Source organism: Brachypodium distachyon, chromosome 1 (assembly GCF_000005505.3).
Source record: "Brachypodium distachyon strain Bd21 chromosome 1, Brachypodium_distachyon_v3.0, whole genome shotgun sequence".
In the NCBI taxonomy this organism is placed as follows: domain Eukaryota; kingdom Viridiplantae; phylum Streptophyta; class Magnoliopsida; order Poales; family Poaceae; genus Brachypodium; species Brachypodium distachyon.
Window position 1 is genome coordinate 1,540,725 of NC_016131.3, and position 19,255 is coordinate 1,559,979.

General features: G+C 45.7%; 2 protein-coding genes across 4 annotated transcripts; one reads left to right on the top strand and one right to left on the bottom strand.

Moving 5' to 3' along the window:
• The first annotated feature begins 8,256 nt into the window (after positions 1 to 8,256).
• Positions 8,257 to 13,076, top strand: LOC100842077. Its single transcript, XM_010238459.3, has 9 exons — positions 8,257 to 8,863; positions 9,441 to 9,562; positions 9,684 to 11,023; positions 11,102 to 11,350; positions 11,440 to 11,600; positions 11,805 to 11,884; positions 11,968 to 12,115; positions 12,328 to 12,477; positions 12,588 to 13,076. Exons 1-9 carry the CDS (start codon positions 8,555 to 8,557, stop codon positions 12,810 to 12,812), a joined length of 2,784 nt encoding a protein of 927 aa, XP_010236761.1. The 5' UTR covers positions 8,257 to 8,554; the 3' UTR covers positions 12,813 to 13,076.
• Positions 13,077 to 13,120: 44 nt separating this feature from the next.
• On the bottom strand, positions 13,121 to 18,376 carry LOC100842386 (wall-associated receptor kinase 5). Of its 3 annotated transcripts, none has more exons than XM_024456917.1 (7): positions 18,133 to 18,376; positions 17,499 to 18,021; positions 17,383 to 17,416; positions 16,437 to 17,303; positions 15,775 to 15,957; positions 14,375 to 15,578; positions 13,121 to 14,172 (listed from the first exon to the last, which is right to left on the bottom strand). In XM_024456917.1, the coding sequence occupies exons 2-6, from the start codon at positions 17,682 to 17,684 to the stop codon at positions 14,407 to 14,409; spliced, it is 2,442 nt and encodes an 813-aa protein (XP_024312685.1). In that variant the 5' UTR covers positions 17,685 to 18,021; positions 18,133 to 18,376; the 3' UTR covers positions 13,121 to 14,172; positions 14,375 to 14,406. The 3 variants fall into 3 exon arrangements, with proteins under 3 accessions (XP_024312685.1, XP_024312684.1, XP_014757032.1); XM_024456916.1 differs by having other exon boundaries at positions 13,121 to 14,299; XM_014901546.2 differs by having other exon boundaries at positions 13,121 to 14,299; positions 16,437 to 17,255; positions 17,383 to 18,021.
• Positions 18,377 to 19,255: the final 879 nt, after the last annotated feature.

Genomic DNA, 19,255 nt, shown 5'->3' on the forward strand with positions numbered 1-19,255 from the left:
ATCTTTGAAAATATATTTGGATACATGTAATATTTCGATGATTAATATGAATCGGACGTAACTAACGATTGAGCTTCGCTTCTGATCGAACTATAGCTGCCTGATAAAAAATAATAATAATGCTTGCACGTGGCGGCCGGTCTGACCTGCTGATTCATTCCGGTCAAACTAGCTACAAAGAAAAGTCTTGGCATGGCACGCGTTCTTACTATACATCGTCTGCCAAGGTCAAACGACCACAACTCGTTGGGTTTTTCTTTCTTCTCGACTAAACTGTTTTATTCTTCGCTGAAAAACTTTTATTCTTACCGTTCTCTATTACTACTCCAATATTTCCCACTCATATACATCTCTGCCTTGGGCTTTGGTGACCTTTGAACTTTGATCAATATCGAAAAAAATTATCTGCCTTTGTACGTACACATATTCTTTCACCGGTGGAAAGAAGACAGAGACCTCTCGAAAAAGCAACAAAGATGACCGGGCACAAAAGAAAGGTAAATATATCCTCGCAAAAAAAGAAAAGAAAGGTAAATATAAGATGAGGTGTCTCTGTGTGGATCCATCTCAAGGCCAGTGGATCGATGTCTTTTAGGAGGAGGCCTGCAGCTAAGCACTTCACTTTACCTCTTTTACATATGCTGATGCTCTCCAGCTTTAATTTGTGCCATCCTCGATCGCCAGATCTCTCATGCCTAATCCAGGCGTAAAGTTTGTTACCTGACAGCAGCTTTGTTGCACTTCTTCCCTTCTCTGTTGGAAACCTTGCGTTTGCACTTCGCAATTGCATGACTAGTTGATTTTTTTTCTTTCTTTTCTGAACAACAATGCACTAGGCTAGCTGCTGCTGCAAGCAGACACTGAACGATCGATATCGATATCAAAATTATCCACAATTGGAGCTCGACCCATCAATACATTTTTCTTTTCCACGGAATCGATCTTTAGTTTGTCCAAGTGTATATATGTGGGAAAATGGAGAAAGCGATAGACGCGTCAGAGTGCACTAGGTTTAGGTATAGGCCGGCCGGTGTGAAGTTGCTCAAAAATAGCCCAAGTATTCATACAACACATTTGGAGCTTGTGCAGTAAAAGCTAGCAGCCAGAAGGCACACTGACCACACTGGCAGCAGGAGTACTCCATATATATATGATTGTCATTTTCAGCACTTTATCGTATACGGAGTACATTTACAAATACTGCCCCAACTAAACCAACTACTTTGCTAGTATTATATACTTTCCCCGTCTCATATTAAGTGTCTTAAATTTGCTCAAATATGAATGTATCTATGTCTAAAAAACGTTTAGATACATGTAATAGAAAGCCATTTAATATGGAACGGAGGAATATGTAAAACAAAAATTGCTTTCTTGGACAAATGACAAAGTAGCGATCGAGAGTGATGCGTGTATGTACATACCCATGAGAAGAGGGTGTAGCAGAAAATTGCATATTAGGCACGACGACGAAAGGCAACCGGAAATGTCAAAAGGTAATTTAATTGTTTTGTCACATCTCGATCATCGACTACGACACCATTTTGATTCTGTGGCTCAAGAGCAATGAGAGGGTAGAGCATGGCTTTGCCTTTTATAATTGGGGTTCATTAATTGTTGGATAAGACGAGCGACCGTTTCTTTAGTCGTCGTTCGATCGCTGACACATGTTGACACGGACCGGCCGGTATTATAATGTGTGCCTGCATGTGTCGATCTAGACTCTAATTAAAACAACGGTTGAGATCATTTTGTTGTTGCTGAGTGGGTATGGACAATTAATATGCTGTGACGGAATACTACATGGTTCAGAAACATATGTCCATCGTCGCGTCTTGACGAGGACAACAAAGTCGGATTATAGTACTCGCATAAAAAAAGAGAGTCGGGATATAGTGCCTTGCGTTGGGCTGCGAAAAGGAAAGAGAGGAGAGAAAAAAAAGCAAAGAGGAAAAAAAAAGCTAAAGAGAAAGAAGACGGAAGAGCCATTAATTAACTGGATACAATGGTTTATTAGTCACGACATGTTGACATGGATGGGTGTTAGTAGTTCTCCTCCAACTCGGCACATAGTAAAGACTTTACTCACCAAATGGCAGCCAATACGAACCGGAAGCCAGCCGTCCCGAAACAAATGACGTTGATTTATATAAAAATATATACAAATTCATGTCAATTAACAAATAGAGTATTTCTTCGTAAATATTTTTCCTGGCTTGAAATATGTACCGGATCCAGCGAGGGCGAAAAATAAATGTGCTTACATTTCACCAAGTACAAAGATCGAGTCGTACAGGAACGGTTGGAATTGTGGAACATAAGGAAACCCTAGCGCCCCGCGAGCCGCTCCTGCGACTCCCGGGGCGATACCCCGCCGCCACCTCCAACCTCACCTCTTCTCCGCCTCGCTCTCCCTGCCGCCGCCGCCGGCGACGACGGCAGGGTCTTCCAGCCGCTGCCCTTCCATTCCCTCCTCTCACCCCGTCGTCCTCTTCCCACCCCTCTCTCTTCGTGTGCGGCGTGCGGGCAGTTCCGGCGACAAGGGCCAGGCACGCGGCGGAGATTCGGCTCGCGGCGGTGCGCACGCGGTGCCTCGGCCCCGCGCGCGGCAGCCCGATGCGGCAGGGGCAAGTGCGGCGACAGGTTTCGGCGGCAAGGGCCAGGCGCGCGGTGCTTCGCGGCGACCCAGTGCGGCAAGGGCAGGCACGCGGTTGTAACGCTGCCGTCGATCCATGGCCCAGGCGCGCGGTGCTGCGTCGGTGGGGCCTTCTTCTGCTGCGGCCAACGATTCGGTCTTGGAGTGCCGCCACTGCTGGATCTGTGCTGTCGGTTGGACAGTGCGCCCAACGTGACGCTCTCTCCAACGGGTCGGCGGCGCTATTGTACCGCTGCCGTCGCTGCGATGTGGATGCTGGTATGTTGTTGCTGATTGTTGGGCGGCAGGCCGCGCTTGGGAGGGTGTGATTGGAGGTTGCGGGTTGTTCGCGAGATGGCTCAGGAGACGTGCTTGTGCGTGTTGGCCGGCTTGGCTGGCCACACGAGGTTGGCCGGTCCCGGAGGGAGGCGGGTGTTGGTATGTGGCCTGATGTGGTCGCCGACGCCGCGTGGCAGGTTGTGCGACGCGCGCCTTTGCGCACATCCGGCAGTACCTCGTGGCTTGGTCTAGCTCAGGGTGTTGTCGTGTGCACTGTCTTCTAACTGCAGATCTGGGCGTCTTCGCCACGGGTTTGGGTTAGTCTGTGCACAAGGTCGTTTGGGCCACAATACCAACACCTTTCCGGGGTTGGTATTGTGGCCGGTGCATGCGCCAAGTTGTGCGACGTGTGGTGGCCTCTGAAGGCGGGACGGTGGGTCATCCAAGGTTCTTGCACTAGTGCGGTTGTCGGCGTTGCTTAGACTTTGCTGCTGTTCCTTTGCGGGTTGCTGTGGTTACATTTGTTTTGCTTGTGGCGCTCCGGGTGAAAGCCTTGCCTGATCTCTATCGGTGCCGACGACGACGACGCTCTCGGGCGTCGTTTCCTCCTTGGTGGCGTCGTCGAGGAGCCCCAAGTAACCTCCATGCCGTGTGGTCCAATCCTTCAAGTGAAAACCCAAATTTGGCTTGCCGGATCGGAACAACGTCGCTCCCTTGTTGGAGGCGGCGTTCACTACAACAAATATGTCTTGTAGAGACATTTTCATTGAGGCAATGTACTCTTTGTCTCTACTTAGAGACAATTTTGAGACAGAGTTTCGTGTAGAGGCATTCTATGAGGCGTTATGGACAATGTCTTAAATATAGAGACACTAGTTGAGACATTATGGTGTAAAGACATTTTTTGAGGCATTTAATAGATTGTCACAACACTCATGTAGAGACATGGTTTTGAAATACTTGAGGAAATGACCTTACGGTATGGTTAGAGACACATATTATGTTGTGTAGAGACATTCTTAGAAGGTTTGAGACATGTAGCAGACTACTCATAATAATTTCATTAGAAGTATAAGCAAGAATTGGTATCAGGTTGAGATGGTTAGGTGAGTGTGTAGTTTTCCTTAAGGTCTTGAGTTCGAGGATTGGTTTCAACATGATTTTTTCAATGCATATTTTCTAGCACATCACTATAGAGACATAATTTAATGTCTTTACAAAATGTCACGTTGAATGTAGAGACAAAATAGTGTCTCTATGAAATGTTTAAAAAGTATAAAGACACAATGCAATGTCTTTATGAAATGTCGTATTGAACGTAGAGACAGTATGGTGTCTCTATGCATTGTCTAAAACAATAGAGACGCTTTCTTAGTGTCTCATCACGCATAACGACACTGTCCATAGTGGCAGCTTTGTGGCATTATACCAAGCGTGTCTAAAGTTATGTAGAGACAATTATAGTGTTTCTACAAACAAAAAATAGTGTCTCTACGGGTTATTTCTCTTGTAGTGGTTGTTCTTGGAGGATAACCCTTGGTTGGAGTATGTTCCTATGGCATATGTCTTGGCTCTAGCGAGCAGGTCTTGGGCACATTGGCATCATGCAAGTGCGCCATGTTGGACGGCAAGGGTAGTGGTGAGCGGAGAATCTCGTCCTGTGGCATCGTGGTCGCATGGGTGCACTCGACAATTTTCGACGGACGAAGCTGGGCCTTTGTTATGACCAACAGGGGAGCGGTGAGATATGGTGGCGCAATGTTCGGGACGAGCGCGGCGATCGGCGGCCTGAAGCTTCTGTAGTTGACGAGACGTCTCACGGGCTTGTCTTCGAGTTCTGCGAGGCCCGTGGACCGCGGCGCCTTCTTCGCTATCCTGTACTTTTGTATATTGGCATTTAGACCTAGGGTTGTTTGGTGGCGTTGGTTGTAATGGTAGTCTAGTGGCCGTTGGTCGTGTTCTTGTTTTGAGTGTTGAGTTGGCCTGTTTTTGGACTTCTAGATACATTTTTCCTATCAATGCATCAAGACGCAAGCTTTGCGGTATTTTTTTTAAAAAATCGAGTCGTACGTGCATGAACCTACCGTGTGGTCGATCACAGTAGAGCGTACTAGCCAGCCAGAAGGGACACTGGGACAGCAATATGTACATTAAGTGTACTGGAGGAATTACGCACTGGAGTATTTTATCAAGTCGACATGCATGGCGGGCCGGACACCTAGAGCCAGTTAAGTGCTACGTACGTATGTTGCACTTGGGTTTGAAGAACAATTCAAGCTTGGCTGGCCGCACGGAATGCCTCTGCAGCTGCTTGCACAAACTTGGTAAATTTTAAGTACTGTATAGTACTACATCCCGTCTAATTAACTCACTAACACTCTAAGAGATTAGTATTAGTACTTAATTGCTACGCCTCCGTTCCAAAACACAACTCATATAGATTTTTTTTATTTGTTCCACAACATATCTCGTTTTTCTCTTGGTACTCACACCCGACCAATAACTAATCACATCCATTTACTATTAATCCAATATGAGTGGTCGGGCACTAGAAACGAGAGCTGCTTTGGTCCAAATGCACAAATCTATATGAGTTGTGTTCTGAAACGGAGGGAATAGTTATTACCCTCAAGAAACAGCACTGTTTGTCCACCGTACTCAGTGCACATATAGGATAAGTAATTGAGTAGTATATGCTTAACTAGTTGGATCAGCACAACAATTGATTGTGGATGGTAATTAAGCAGTACATCCATGCCATGTGTGTGTGGGCAAATGCAATCAAGCGTGAAGCTTGTACGCAATGATCAAAGTAAATCAACCAAACCTTTCTGCCCCAGCCCTAATAATGCATTTAACTTAACAACCATGAGTCGTAATTAATTACACTTAAGTCCATCATTTCAAGCATGAACGTACATACATTTCTGACAAAAATACGCCAACGAATTAATTTTGCTGTTGGGTAGCTAGTCAGATCTAGTTAACCAACACGAAATGGTGTATCATCAATTGATTATCGCAATCAAGGGCCCAGATCCATGAAATTAGTCCAACGAACGATCGAGACATAGCTATCAGGATTTTTTTGGCCGGGATCGATCCATCACACTCGAGCAACTACCACTTATTAGTTAGCAGCAGGAATAATAGAACGTACATACCTGCCGTTTGTCCTGTATATCTGGTCTTCTGACATCTCATTTTGTTCGTACTCTACATGTACTATTATGTATGTATATACGTACGCTGGAGTTTTGTTTCTTGTTTGATTCCAACGTTTTACGAAATACGCTGGAGTTTACAAATAAGTCGCAAATCTCTAGAAGGTCTCTGTTTTTATTAACTTATTATCACATGGTTTGTTAACTACGATAAAATTGCCAGGCGAATTTAGTACAGTTTCGCCGTTGCTGTCAAGGCAAGGACACATCAAAGCCATCGAACCGTTCAGTACATACTTGATACTTGGTCAAAAATAAATAAATAAATACGTACGCTGGTGTTTTACTCCTAATTTGTTCCATCCCAACGCTTTAAGACCAGGAGCCCTCAAGCGACGACAGACACGTACAAATACGTCCATGTTTTCCTTATTTTACATGGTTTCTTACCAACGATAAAATAAGCGAATTTGCCGCCTTTGCTGTTAAGGCAAGGACATCGATCGGTTTAGGATAGAAGAATCTCTTTGACTAGTTTTGTCTTTTGTCGTGCCATAGGGTCATTTGATTTTGCTAGCTCTATGACTTGGAAGACAAGTCTACGTTCTCACCCTCGTTCTGGTATGAGAACGAAATCTACTGTACGATCTAGTACTATATCTTTTTTCTTCTTTTTTAAATGGTTTCTTTTGTCGCATGCACGACTATTTTGAACCAAACCTAGAGCATCCAAAGATGTTCAGCTATTCTCATTGAGATAGAGCAATGTAAACTGACACCAGAGAATATTATAACAACATTATGTTTAAAAATACATTCCTATAAATTCTTACATAAATTCACGTCACTTATTTTGTGGGGTGAGCAAACACTTTAGTTATTAACAACATCATGACATACTCATGGGCAAATACAGACAAGATGGTGCATTTTGTGTTCATGAGCTGACCGGTCACCGGCAGCTGATCAGCGAGCGAGTGACCTTCCTATTACCCAGTTCCCAGTAGGACAGACACAGACAAGAGACACGCCATCCATTAAATAAGCAGAACCTAACAACGACCCGGCAAAGACCAGACGCGACTCTTCTTCGCTCCATGAGTTATACTATGGGCAAGTATTCAGAGGTCTCACCAGATCTCACCTAAAAAAAAAATCCTTTGTTTTATTTTATGTTCTGAAGCTAACATCTCACCTAAATTAAATACCTAATGCCAACTGTCAAAAAGGGGTGTTTGGCACTTCATAACAAACATTGCTATTGACGGCCACGCTTGAAAATAAGTTTAGGGAAATTATTTGGAAAAGAAGTTTAATAAATGAAAAGATTTGAGGATACAACTTCCATAGGTCACATGGCATTGATGCCCATGATGCTTGATTATTGTTTTCCCAACACAAACGTGTCTTGATTACACTCTCTAATTGCACCACTAATTAATGATGATCAGCAGTTCTTTCCTACTAGCTAGGAGTAGTAGTAATAATTAGTTCATGAGCTGGGCTGGAACAGTGACCAAGAGAGGTGAGAGTGAGAGGTGGTAATAATCAAGTGTTCAGCAGAGTCACGGATGACGAAGAGCATCACGGTCACATTTGCAATAAGCTGGAATTCTTGTACCGTTTTGCAGCTACCTAAAAATTTCATAATGGTTGTGACTAAACTTGTTCTTAAGATGGGCCCACAACACAAAAAAATTGGCAAGTGGTAAGCCTCCATATGTACGTAAACTATTAAAAAATAATACCTTTTGCCTTATGAACTGCCCACGAGTTTATGGATTGCTCTTAAACTTTTATGCTTGTGGACAACCTCCACAATATATAAAGCTATCCTTAAGGATTAACTTTTTGCTTATGGACAAGTTTTCTAGCACGTTTCGGTTGCCCTAAATCAAAACAAAAGCTAATCAATCCCTTCTCTGGAATCTGGATGAAAGACCTTTTTTTTTTCTCTCCTAGCACGTGCACCTGCCAGCGACATGTACTGCTACAGCAGCCCCAAGTGGCATCCTACAATACACACAAAGAGAAAGGCTCTCAAAAGGTATTCAGATATTTTCTTATCAGCAAAGAAAAAGTATTCTAGCAAAGAAATACTGTATTAGCCAAAATACGGTAGTAGTACGAGTATAGCAAAAAAATACTGTAATAAATGGGCAATGGAAAAGGAGGCAGTGGAGGAAGTGCTCAACGGGGCAGTTGCCAGCCAGCCGCCTGTAGAGAAAGAGAAAGAGTCCACACGAGAGCACGAAGCAACGCGACCCAATTCCCCCGGAGAGAGGAGAGCAAGGGAAGGGAACAAGAGAGGCACGGGACGCGAGAAGAGAGGGAGGGGGGCGGAGGAACCAACCAACGGCACTCCATCAGCCGCCGCGTCCCCCGAGGGAGCCAGGCCAACATACAATCGCAAGACGACGACGGGGGGCAGGGGCGTCGTGAGTGCTGGCTCCTGACAGGGCTAGGCTAGAGAGAGATGAAGGTATCGAAGAAGCAGCGGGAGCAGGAGGAGGAGGGGGCCATGGATTCCGCCGGTGCCGGAGTGGGGAAGGGAGCGGAGGAGGGGGTCGCTGGTGGAGGTGGCGGAGGGGGGACGGTGGTGGTGGGGGTGCGGGCGGACGCGGAGAGCAGGGCGCTGCTGACGTGGACGTTCGTCAATGCCGTGGCGGCCGGGGACCGCGTGGTGGCCGTCCACGTCGTGCTCGCGTCAGGGGCGGAGGCGGCCGCCGCCGTCGACTTCGACTCCATGCTCGCCGTCTACGAGGGCTTCTGCAATCTCAAGCAGGTCTCCCGCCTCCCCATCCCCCCTCTTTCAGTCTCTCTCTGCTTGTCCCGCCGTTGCCGGTTCCATGAGTTTTGGGAGCAGACGTCGGTAGCCGGTGTTCAAGCAAACACGCCAAGCACTGGCCGTTCCTTGTGTTTATTGCGCATTAATTGCTGTTTCTCGTCTGATTTCGAGCCTACTCCTAGTAATTTCATTTGCGTTTGTTTGGTAAGGTTGGATTTTAAGAAGAACGGTTTTATGCGATTCTCCCAGATGGCGTGCCAAAAATGCAACCTCATCGGCTGATTTGTTGGCTTGGCGAGTAGATTCTTCGTGCTTGCCTATTTCAAGTTGGAATTTTCCATTTTGTTGGGGTTGTTCTCTCACATGTTTTCTTGGATCTATTCAAGTTATCCAGCATGCATAATCTGGGTGTTCTCTTCACATCTCGCGTTCTACTCCGGCCAGTTTGCTTTGGGGTCTATGCTGCAAAGATGCCTTTTTTTGTGTGTGCCTTTCATTCTGATTTGATTAACATGGTGGTAAATATAGTAATTCCTACTCCTGTAATGCTAATTTTCGTTTTTGTGCCGAGCAGATCAATCTGAAGGTGAAGATTTGCAAGGATTCATCGGTTCGCAAGGCGCTGGTTCGTGAGGCCACCTTGTTTGGGGCCTCAAAGGTTGTCCTGGGCATCACCAAGAAGAAGCGGGCAATTGCGTAAGTGCCCCACCAGCATTGGATCCTCGATGCTTTTCCACTATCGAACCCCTCACCTTTTTCTCGCTCTATGATTACCACCCACTATTGTTGTTGTAACTATTTTCTTCGGATTTGCCAGCTCCTCGCTGTCCGCTGCCAAGTATTGCGCAAAGAAACTGCCTGCAAAGTGCGCGATCCTCGCCGTGAACAGCGGCAAGATTGTCTACCGGAGAGAAGCGAATGGCCACTCTGGCAAGGTATCGGCGGAGGTTCCTGGCTGCGGGGAAGATGAGATGTATTGCGTATTGCCGTTCCGAGCCTCTGAGGTCAAAGAGAGCACATTGCCTTGTGATGAACCCAAAGACGGCGGTGGGGGCGACGAAGCTCAGCATGATGTTGGCACAATGGGCAGTCAGTCAGAGGAAATCGTCTCTGAAGAACAGCGTCCCTCCATCGTGAAACCTTCCGAGTTGTTGACAGATCAGGTTCAGAGTGATGCAGATTCTTCTGTTAAGGCTGAAGAGGTTCAGAATGATGCAGATCCTTCTGGTAAGGCCGAAGAGTCAACCATGGACCAGAAAGATGATATCTCTGATCTTCCAGGTGAGGGTGCCAGTGTCCTGTACTGCGTGTTACCGGCGAGGGATGACCATTCAGTTGCTAGTTCTTCAAGTCGGCAACACAATGATTCGATTGATCCACCAGCTGAAGTGGATGGAGAGCTGTACTGCATATTGCCGCCAAGAAATGGTCATTCAGGCAGGAGTAGCAATGGTTCTAAACGTTCAACTATAAGTCAGAAAGACGATAACTCTGCCAGCCTGTCGCCTGGGGGTGATGGTGAACTGTACTGCCGGCTGTCAGGGAATAGGCGTTCAGGTGGGAGCTCTGGAGGATCCAAGCGTTCTGTTGGCGTAAGGGGTATGATTAGGGCCATTAGGCGCAGCAGTAGTTTCTCCAGTGATATTCAATTTAACTTGGAAGCATCAGCTGACAAGAGGGATGACTCGGTTTGCACGAGTGCCACTGAACGTACTTCTTCCACCGCATCTACAGAACTTGAGGATTTGCCAAAGGACTCTGCACATAATGTGGAAACGCCCTCTAGTTCTCCAATGTCTCTGAGAAGGATGATAGAAGGAAGGTCTGATCGCTGTCGCCTGCGAAGGAGAATCTTCAACCACCAAAGAAGCTCATCTTTTGAATGGGCCAAAGTGTCTATGGTTCAGTGGGCGATGAGGCTTCCAAGCCGCTACAATTCTATCCACCCGGACAACAAATCCCTGAAATCTGATGCAAGTTCAATGCTAGAATGTGAATCCACTTCACCCGTTGAGCCAGAATCTACCTTCTCTTTCTCTTTGTATGATGTGGCATGGCCTCCAAGTGAACTGGAATCTCTTAAAGAAAAATATTATTCAGTCTGTAGGCTGTTTAGTTATGAAGAGCTGAAACTTGCCACGTCAAACTTCTCACCAGGTAATTTCCTCTGACATCTACATTACTGTGGCATATGTCTCAGCAAAATTGAAAGCTAATTTTCTCGTGGTAATGCAGATATGTTGATTGGGAAGGGAGGAACTAGCCACGTTTACAAGGCACAATTAGTTGATGGCACCTTATATGCCGCTAAGATTCTGAAACCCTCGGTTGATGCATTACAGGAGTTTATTACAGAGGTTGAGACCGTTACCAGTTTGCAACATGAGAATATCGTCTCACTGAGGGGATTCAGCTTTGATAACTACAGTCTTGTTTTGGTGTACGATTACATGCACCAGGGTAGCCTAGACAAAGCACTTCATGGTAAGCATAAAGATGAGATACGCCACCTGTTCGATCCATAATCCTCTCAGTAAGTAGCCTAACATTTTGTAACTACAACTGTTCTTCAGGCAAGTGTGAGAACAGTCTTAGCTGGGAGAAGAGAAATAAGATAGCAATCCACATTGCAACGGCACTAGAGTTTCTGCATCATGGTGGTCTCACCCTATCTGTGATTCATGGAGATGTAAAATCTGCAAACATCCTCCTCTCGGAAAATTTTCAGGCCCAGGTATATATCAACATCAAGTAGGACTCATTTCCTATTATTCGCCACTCTAGCTTGTGCAGTAAGCCAGCAAATACTTCCAAAATTAAGAACAACTGTTCATGCAAGTGGCTTAATGCGTAAGCAATGATGAATTGCAGTGCTGTAATAATCCCGGTCTGTCAACTTTTGTTCTTCTTGTGACCGTTACTTTTCATAAAATTTCAGCTGTGTGATTTTGGGCTGGCAAAGCATGTGTCAGCTTCAACTCCCCACCTAACATGCACTGACATCACAGGGACTTTCGGGTTAGTATCATCTCTAGGCGGTTACTTCTTGTTCTTACCTTAATCAAATATGAAGTGTATAAGCAAACAGCTATTGGTGACAGGTACTTGGCTCCTGAGTACTTTTCACACGGGAAGGTCAATGAGAAAATTGATGTGTATGCGTTTGGGGTTGTATTACTAGAGATTATTTCAGGAAGGAGACCCATTACAACAGGATGCGCAAAGGGTCAGGAAAGCCTGGTTGGATGGGTGAGTGCTCCCTAACTCCATTTTACTATCTGCCTAGCTTGCTTTTCTGAGCAATAACATGCCCTGAGAACAAAATAGTAGTTGCTGCACATTCATTCACCGGTGGTATTAAAATGGCACTGGACCGTTGCTGCATCTGATCTGTTGACTCATTCTTGCACAAGTAAGCTGTCCTTTTTCTCTTTCCCTAATTCTTTGTTCCATCTTTTCAGGCAAGGCCACTACTATCAAGTGGGGAAATCAAACAGGTCGTTGATCCAGTTCTCGGAAACAACTACGACTGTGATGAAATGGAGAGGATGACGCTCGCCGCTTCGCTGTGCACGAGGATGTCTTCTTATGCTCGGCCAGAAACACCGCTGGTAAGGACAGACATCACACAGCCAATCCAATCTTGTCCTAAACCAATTGATGACGCTGCACATTATCTGACTCACTAAACTTCTACCGCCGTTCTGTGCAAAACCCCCAGGTGCTGAAACTCCTTCAAGGGGACGACGAAACAATCCACTGGGCGAGGTCACAGCTCACCGCCGGTTCGGATGTTTCGGACGAGGAGGCGGTGACACCGGGCTCGAACATGCAGTCCCACCTCAACCTGGCGCTGCTAGGCGTGGACGAGGACGACACGATTTCGCGCAGCAGCACCGAGCAGACCGTGGACACCTACTGGAGCCGGTCCTCGAGCTTCGACTAGCGAATGAAACTGAGCTGTTTGTACTGTATAGTTATTGATCCTGTCCTGACAATTGCTGTCGATTGGTTGGAGTGGGGGTGACTGATTGCAGTTGCAGTTCAGGCATTGGGGAAGATTATTCTTGGTGGGTTGCTCATGTAGATGGCTAATTTAGGATGTAGCTTTTGTAGCAGTTGTAGATCTGCTAAACCTTTGCTGGCCCTGGGTGCCATAATCTAATGATATGGTTTTTAAGCTCCTGGTGGGATGCCATTGATCATTAAATTCAACCTGCTCTTTTTAGATCTGCCCCTTCCTCTCACAGCATCTTTTCTTTTGCATCATCACATGTGTAAAGCACCCTTTTAGACCAAAAGTGCCTCGTCTCTCTTTAGGTCTCTGTCTCATTATCTCATATTAATTGAAGTGATGCAGAATTTGAGCTACTAATGCCAAGTACAGTAGAGCTTAATTAATCAGTTCCAGGTGCAGGATAGACATTAATGAGAGCTCGATCGGTCCATTTGTTGGTCAGCAACAACAGACTACAGAGAATGCATAGCATGGGGACACCAGATCTGCCTTTAAGTGAAGAAGAAAGGCAGTGAGGACGATGCTACATTGCTACAGTCTCCGGACGGATCACACGGTTGAGGGAGGCCCCCACAAAGATCAATGGAGGACACTGACAGACGCCATTGCCATGGCTGCTTGCTGCTGGTCCACCATGGCAACGCAGCATGTTGCTTTCTTCTGGTCCCAGACCCAGATGGATGCTGTTGCTGTTGCTCCTCATGTGTCTGTACGTATGTGTACAGGGAACTGGCCTACATACAGTATCAATACTGTTCCTAGATAGGTATCACAATTCTGTGGAGCTCAAGATACCAAGTGCAATTCATTTTGCTACAGACCCAAATAAATATGTTACTGTGGCCCCTTGGTAAAACTGAAACGGGGCAAACAGAACAAGTCTGTCAAAAGGCAGGACAAGTGAATAATAATACGAGTATATATATTTTGATATGTATACTCGTCAATGAGAGAGAGTTCCTAATATCTGAAAATCATTATCTTTGCTGAACAAGTGAACAGCAAAGCAAAAGGAACTGAAGTGTCTGTTTAAATGAAACAGCAAAGGGAAAGACCAAAGCGTCAAAAGAAAATACGCTTTAGAAGTCAAGATAAGCCTCCACGTTTGTTTCCACCCGTTCTCCAGTCCACTGCTCCGGTGAGCCGCAGTCCCTTGCCGACATCATCAGGCCACCAGCCAAGCCGAGGCGGCAGCCGCAGGGAACCCTGAGGCTGAAACGACGATGGCGGGAGGCTTCAGCAAGCGGCCGTGTCCTCCTGGATGCGTTGCAAACGTCCTGTTGCATTACTGCAAAATATATCTTCAGAGTTCAGGATATGGACCTTAATATATATCTTCAGAGATCATGATGGGAGCAGTGAAGCGTGTGTGTTTTCATGGAAGAAACAATGGCGTATCCGCCGATTTCTCTCGCCTGTCAAACTGAATGTTAGGATCGTCGCTCCACAAACTGGTTAGCTGATACAAAAGCGAGTTGCCAACTTCTTACCTAAAGAAAATAATTGGCAGTGCAGACAAACATCATCTTGCAAGTTCTTCGACCAGTTCTGACATACCGATACTGCCGTGTGTAGTCTCCTCTAAAGGATCTGCCACCCATAATGATCCTCCATAGTGATGTGCATAGTCTTTGTTTTCATGAGCACTAGTCGCGTGCAGTTGGAGTCTCCTCATCACCTGTAGTCGCTCTGCAACTTCCTTCATTGTTGGCCTGTCACAGCCTCTCGGGCTAAGGCAGTGCACTGCGAGCTCGGCCATGTCCTCGAGCACCACCATTACTGCATCGTCGATAATATCAAGGTCCAGCATGATTTGGTGCCTCTTCTGGTGAAACATCAAGGGAAAACTAAAGGACAATGATTCCTTTCCATTGAAGTTGTCGGTGTATATAGCCCTCTTTCTTGTCATCAGCTCCACAAGAACCACCCCAAAGCTGTATACGTCGCTTTTGTCAGTCAGATGATGGCTGATAAAACACTCAGGGTCGAGGTAGCCAAGTGTTCCATGTACAAACATGATGAACTCAGTTTCGTCCATGGATTTCAGTGCTGATGCTCCAAAATCTGCAACCTTCGCGTCGAGCTGATCATCCAGCAGAATGTTGGCAGATTTCACATCCCCGTGTATGATCGTTCGGGATGTCGATGAATGCAAGTAAGCTAGAGCTTCTGCTGATTGTGTGGCCATCTTCAGGCGAAGGTCCAAGGGGATTGGAGATATATGATCAGCACCGTGAAGAAACTCGGATAAAGTACCACCAGGGACAAACTCGTAGACCAACATCGGGACATCCACATCCAGACAACAGCCTAGTAACCTGACAATGTTACGGTGGTTGATTTGTGACAAGATTATTATCTCATTGACAAATTCTTCCCTCCAATCTTCGCTGATAACTTTAGACTTCTTTATGGCAGCCTCTTTTTGATCATCCAAAGTTCCTCTATAGACCATCCCATGACCACCACGTCCAATAATTCGATCTTCATCGTAGTTGTCGGTGGCTCTCTTTATCTGCTTTTCTGTAAGTATACGAATTGTGTCGACCTGCCTTGACCTCATCTCATCATATAATTTGAGACCTCCATTTTGTTTGAAATACTCATCTTTCTCCCTCTTGTGCCTTTTTCTTTGAAATTGCATGAGCAATATGCATGCTAAGGCCATCACAACAGTTGCCGAAACACTGAGGCCTGCATTTTTTTTGAGAAATTGATGCTAGTAAATTTCTATTACAAAATTTGGACTCTATTATTTTTCTTTGGTTCTAATTAGTGTTCCAAGTTAATAATTTTCTTATTATCGCACGAGTGTTTGTTATTACAATACACATGTTTATGTAGATGGAAGTATGGAACAAAGGTTATCTCTTCAAAGAATGATGCTTACCAATAACCAATTTGTCAGCCGGAGAATACCGAGATTTGCATCCATAATTTGTACCATCAGGTCGTGTTCCTCTCTTGCATTTGCATAAGTAGCTTCCAGGTGTGTTATGGCAGACCCCTTTTGTGCACGGATATAAATCTTCATACTTCGGGTCTTGCTTACGCAATGTGCACTCATCTATGTCTGAATAATCAATGAAAACATCCACTCAGAAGAGTCAAACTAAAGGCGAGTTTGCTATACTACTTACATTATCATATGTAAGATAAAGAAAGCTTCAACAAGTAATGAAGTTGATTAGTAATTCACTTTGTAATGCTGCAACTTTGCTTCGCGTATAATCTTCCAAATTAATATTTCACCAGTCATTAAGTATTTACACCCAAAAATAAAAATAATCAGTTTGCCAGTTCTATGTGAAAGTGTGGTTGAAACCAGTCATGTGCCCACTTGTAGAAGCAAAAGTGTGAATACTTTTGTTTTGAAAACTGGCAGTTATTTTAGATAATGGACAACAGACTGGCTACACAAAGTGAATTTGCATAGATGTTTCGTGAAAGTAATATAGCTTAACTAGTGCTTGTTATTGTGTAGAATTCCATCAGTTTTCAGAGTAATATCCCTGGAAATCTACAGAAGTTAAATTGGAGTAAATACTTAACCTTGGCATCCATTCAGAAGGTAAGGATTGCCTTCATATCCTTTGGAGCACTGGCATAAGTACCCTGGACCATTGTTTGCAGCGATGCAATAGCTGTTTACACTGACGCAAGCATAGTCATTAGGTCTGTCCTTTCCCTTCTCTGGGCATGAGCCATTTCTAATGGCCCAGTCAGCGACAATCGGGGCACCCCTCTGGGCTCGATCATTGATAAAACCAAGGATGCCAAAGAGGTCCTGCTGCCTGAAGTTGTACCAACCAACCTCGGCGACCATGGCGTAGAAGCACGGGTTGAAGCCCCATACCTTGCTCTGGTTCATCTCAAACATGACGCCATAGGAGGTAAGGTTGGCAGGGATGGCAGCTTCACAGCAGCCCATCCCAGCACATGGCGCGCCATCAGACGTGTTGTTGACACCGTCACAGAAGGAGTAGCAGCCAGCTACGTACTGGCTTGAGGCGCCCTTGAAACCGCCGATGAGGCCCAGGGTGTTGCAGCCGATGACCGTGAAGCGGTTGCGCGACGGGGAAGGGAGGAAGGGCGTGGGCTCCAGCTCGTACCCTCCGACGAACTTGGTGAATGTTGTGTTTGAAGTGAAGCAGATGTGGTTGACAGGGCTGAGCACACGCATCTCACCATGCTCCAGTGAGATGTCGGCGATCTCAACTTCTGTGTCGTTATCCCCAACCATTGGCCTCGGCGGATTGATCGTGCTGTTGCAGATGAGGTTGAAATAGCTGCTCAAGCTGGTAGCGGCGCAGTGCTCGCCAATGCCAAAGGGGTACGGGATGAGCACATCACCGCACTTGTTGGGGCATCCTGGCAACGAAATGGAAGCCTCGGAAGAGGCTCCAGTCAGTATCGCCACTGCTGTGAAGAAGATGCTTAGTATGAGGACTGGCAGAGCCATTGACGCTCCTGGTATGGTTGGACGCAAATTACTTACATGTAAGTAAGCTGTGTACTAGGACGTCTTGTCTCTGCAGATAAATAAATGCAAGTTGCGATACAATACTGATCATATACTTTTATATATGCAATAACGCCTGCAGAGACTTTGACCTTGATTTGGTATTTGCCTTGGTCTTCTATTTTTGTTGGAGTTGTTGCCTTAATCTTTAATTGAACATCACCATTGCTTCTTACTGTCTGAGAAATAATTGTACCATGAACGCAGGAAGACAGCAACTCATTCATGCAACAAATAAAATACCTCTCTTGGTTTTGTGACTTCGTCAATGGTTTCATTCGCGGTAGTTCCTTTCCATCATGCAAACCTCCAAGTCATCCATTAGCAGAAGTTTTCGGATCCAGGCCACATCGAGTATAACAATGTAAGCTGCAAATGGTTCCCTTGCCTGGATCTTTCTTGCACCCAAGACATCCCTTTGTCCTCGACCGCGGCTGCTACCACCGCCCCGCCCACTAGTCGCTGTCACCATCCTGATGGATACCGATACCAGGATCAATCCATCTGACTTTTGTACATTGGAGACAAACCCTTTTGTCACGCACAAGACGACGCACCACACGCTGTGGTCACCCATGGCAATCGTCATCCTCTCCCACCCCCGACTACTTCGATCTGCGAACGTAACTAGGATGATTATGTGGGATCATGTACCATGATTCAGAGTGCAGCCCATTGTAGCAGCCGCGAAAATAAATGGAAGAATAAGAGCAGCAAATCGGATACCGTAGGCGTGGCATTTTGTCAAGCAGCTTGCATACACGAAGCTTGCATCACCTCTCCACGCCTCACATGTCACGTCGGCCGCCGTAGCACCGTAGTGTCCATTGCGACGATGTAGTGCTCTTCGTCGTCGTCTGCGGAGGGAGGCGGAGCGAAACGGCCAGCCGATGCATACGCGGAAGGCCATCGCCGGAGGCCATGGGATTCGGACGAGGTGGCGGCGGGCCGGAAGAAGAACCGGTGACTGGAATGCTTTCCTTTGAGAAAGGCTGATTGGGCCGACTAACGTCCCATATAGGCCGGATATTTTTCTCCGAAGAAACATACTGGGTCGGATATTCGCCAAAAAAACAAACCGGGCCGCGTTCATGTTCTCTAGGACCCAACATCAGCAAATGAACCACTGAAAGCCCAGCCAACCACCGAATAATTCACAGTGCAATAACTGAGTTTTTTCCTGAAGGTGCCAAATTGAGGCTGAAACATGTCAGATTTTAAGCAGCTTCGGTTGTTAGAGCTGTCTGGATTTAGAATTAGGGACGAAGAAGCACCCTGCGTTGACTAACTCTTCTGCAGTATTGAGCAAATGCTTCTAGGATTCTGTCGTGTACTCCCTCCGTTCCATAATTCGTGTCGAAATCTTACATGTATCTAGACACTTTTTAGGAATAGATACATTTATTTTTGGGCAAATTTGAGACAAGAATTATGAAATAGAGGGAGTACTTGGTCAAGTTGTAACGTTGCACTTAATTTGATGTAGTAGTTGGCAGCTTGGCATCAGTGCGTAGTGAACAGTGTGAAACTGTATTTGGCACATACTCCGTAGGAAAAGAGGAGAAAAATGAGAGCACCAGTCATTCATCAGAACCATTAATCATTCCTACTATAAATGCTTCCATAATTCTCTGATGTTGTTGGTTGTGAATATGACAAGGGTAGCATTAACAATGAGAATGAAACAATTCAAACTCACAACATTACAAGAGTACAATAATTCACAAAAGCAATGATCGAGTTAGGAGAGTCCAGAATCGGTCTGCTAGTTTAGGACAGTTTGTAGTATTACTCGGTCAAACAAAGTATGTCTCAGCTTTTATTAAATTTAAATGCATCTATAACTAAG

Excerpts from the sequence above, each read along its gene's own strand:
- LOC100842077 (XM_010238459.3), top strand. The coding sequence starts at position 8,555 with ATGAAGGTATCGAAGAAGCAGCGGGAGCAGGAGGAGGAGGGGGCCATG. Across the intron at positions 11,351-11,439 it reads CCTAGACAAAGCACTTCATG|GCAAGTGTGAGAACAGTCTT; the intron begins GTAAGCATAAAG and ends ACTGTTCTTCAG. Across the intron at positions 11,601-11,804 it reads CGGAAAATTTTCAGGCCCAG|CTGTGTGATTTTGGGCTGGC; the intron begins GTATATATCAAC and ends ATAAAATTTCAG.
- LOC100842386 (XM_024456917.1), bottom strand. The coding sequence starts at position 17,684 with ATGAAACCATTGACGAAGTCACAAAACCAAGAGAGGTATTTTATTTGT. Across the intron at positions 17,304-17,382 it reads AGTACACAGCTTACTTACAT|TGGCGATACTGACTGGAGCC; the intron begins GTAAGTAATTTG and ends TCTTCACAGCAG. Across the intron at positions 15,579-15,774 it reads GGCTGACAAATTGGTTATTG|GCCTCAGTGTTTCGGCAACT; the intron begins GTAAGCATCATT and ends AAAAAAATGCAG.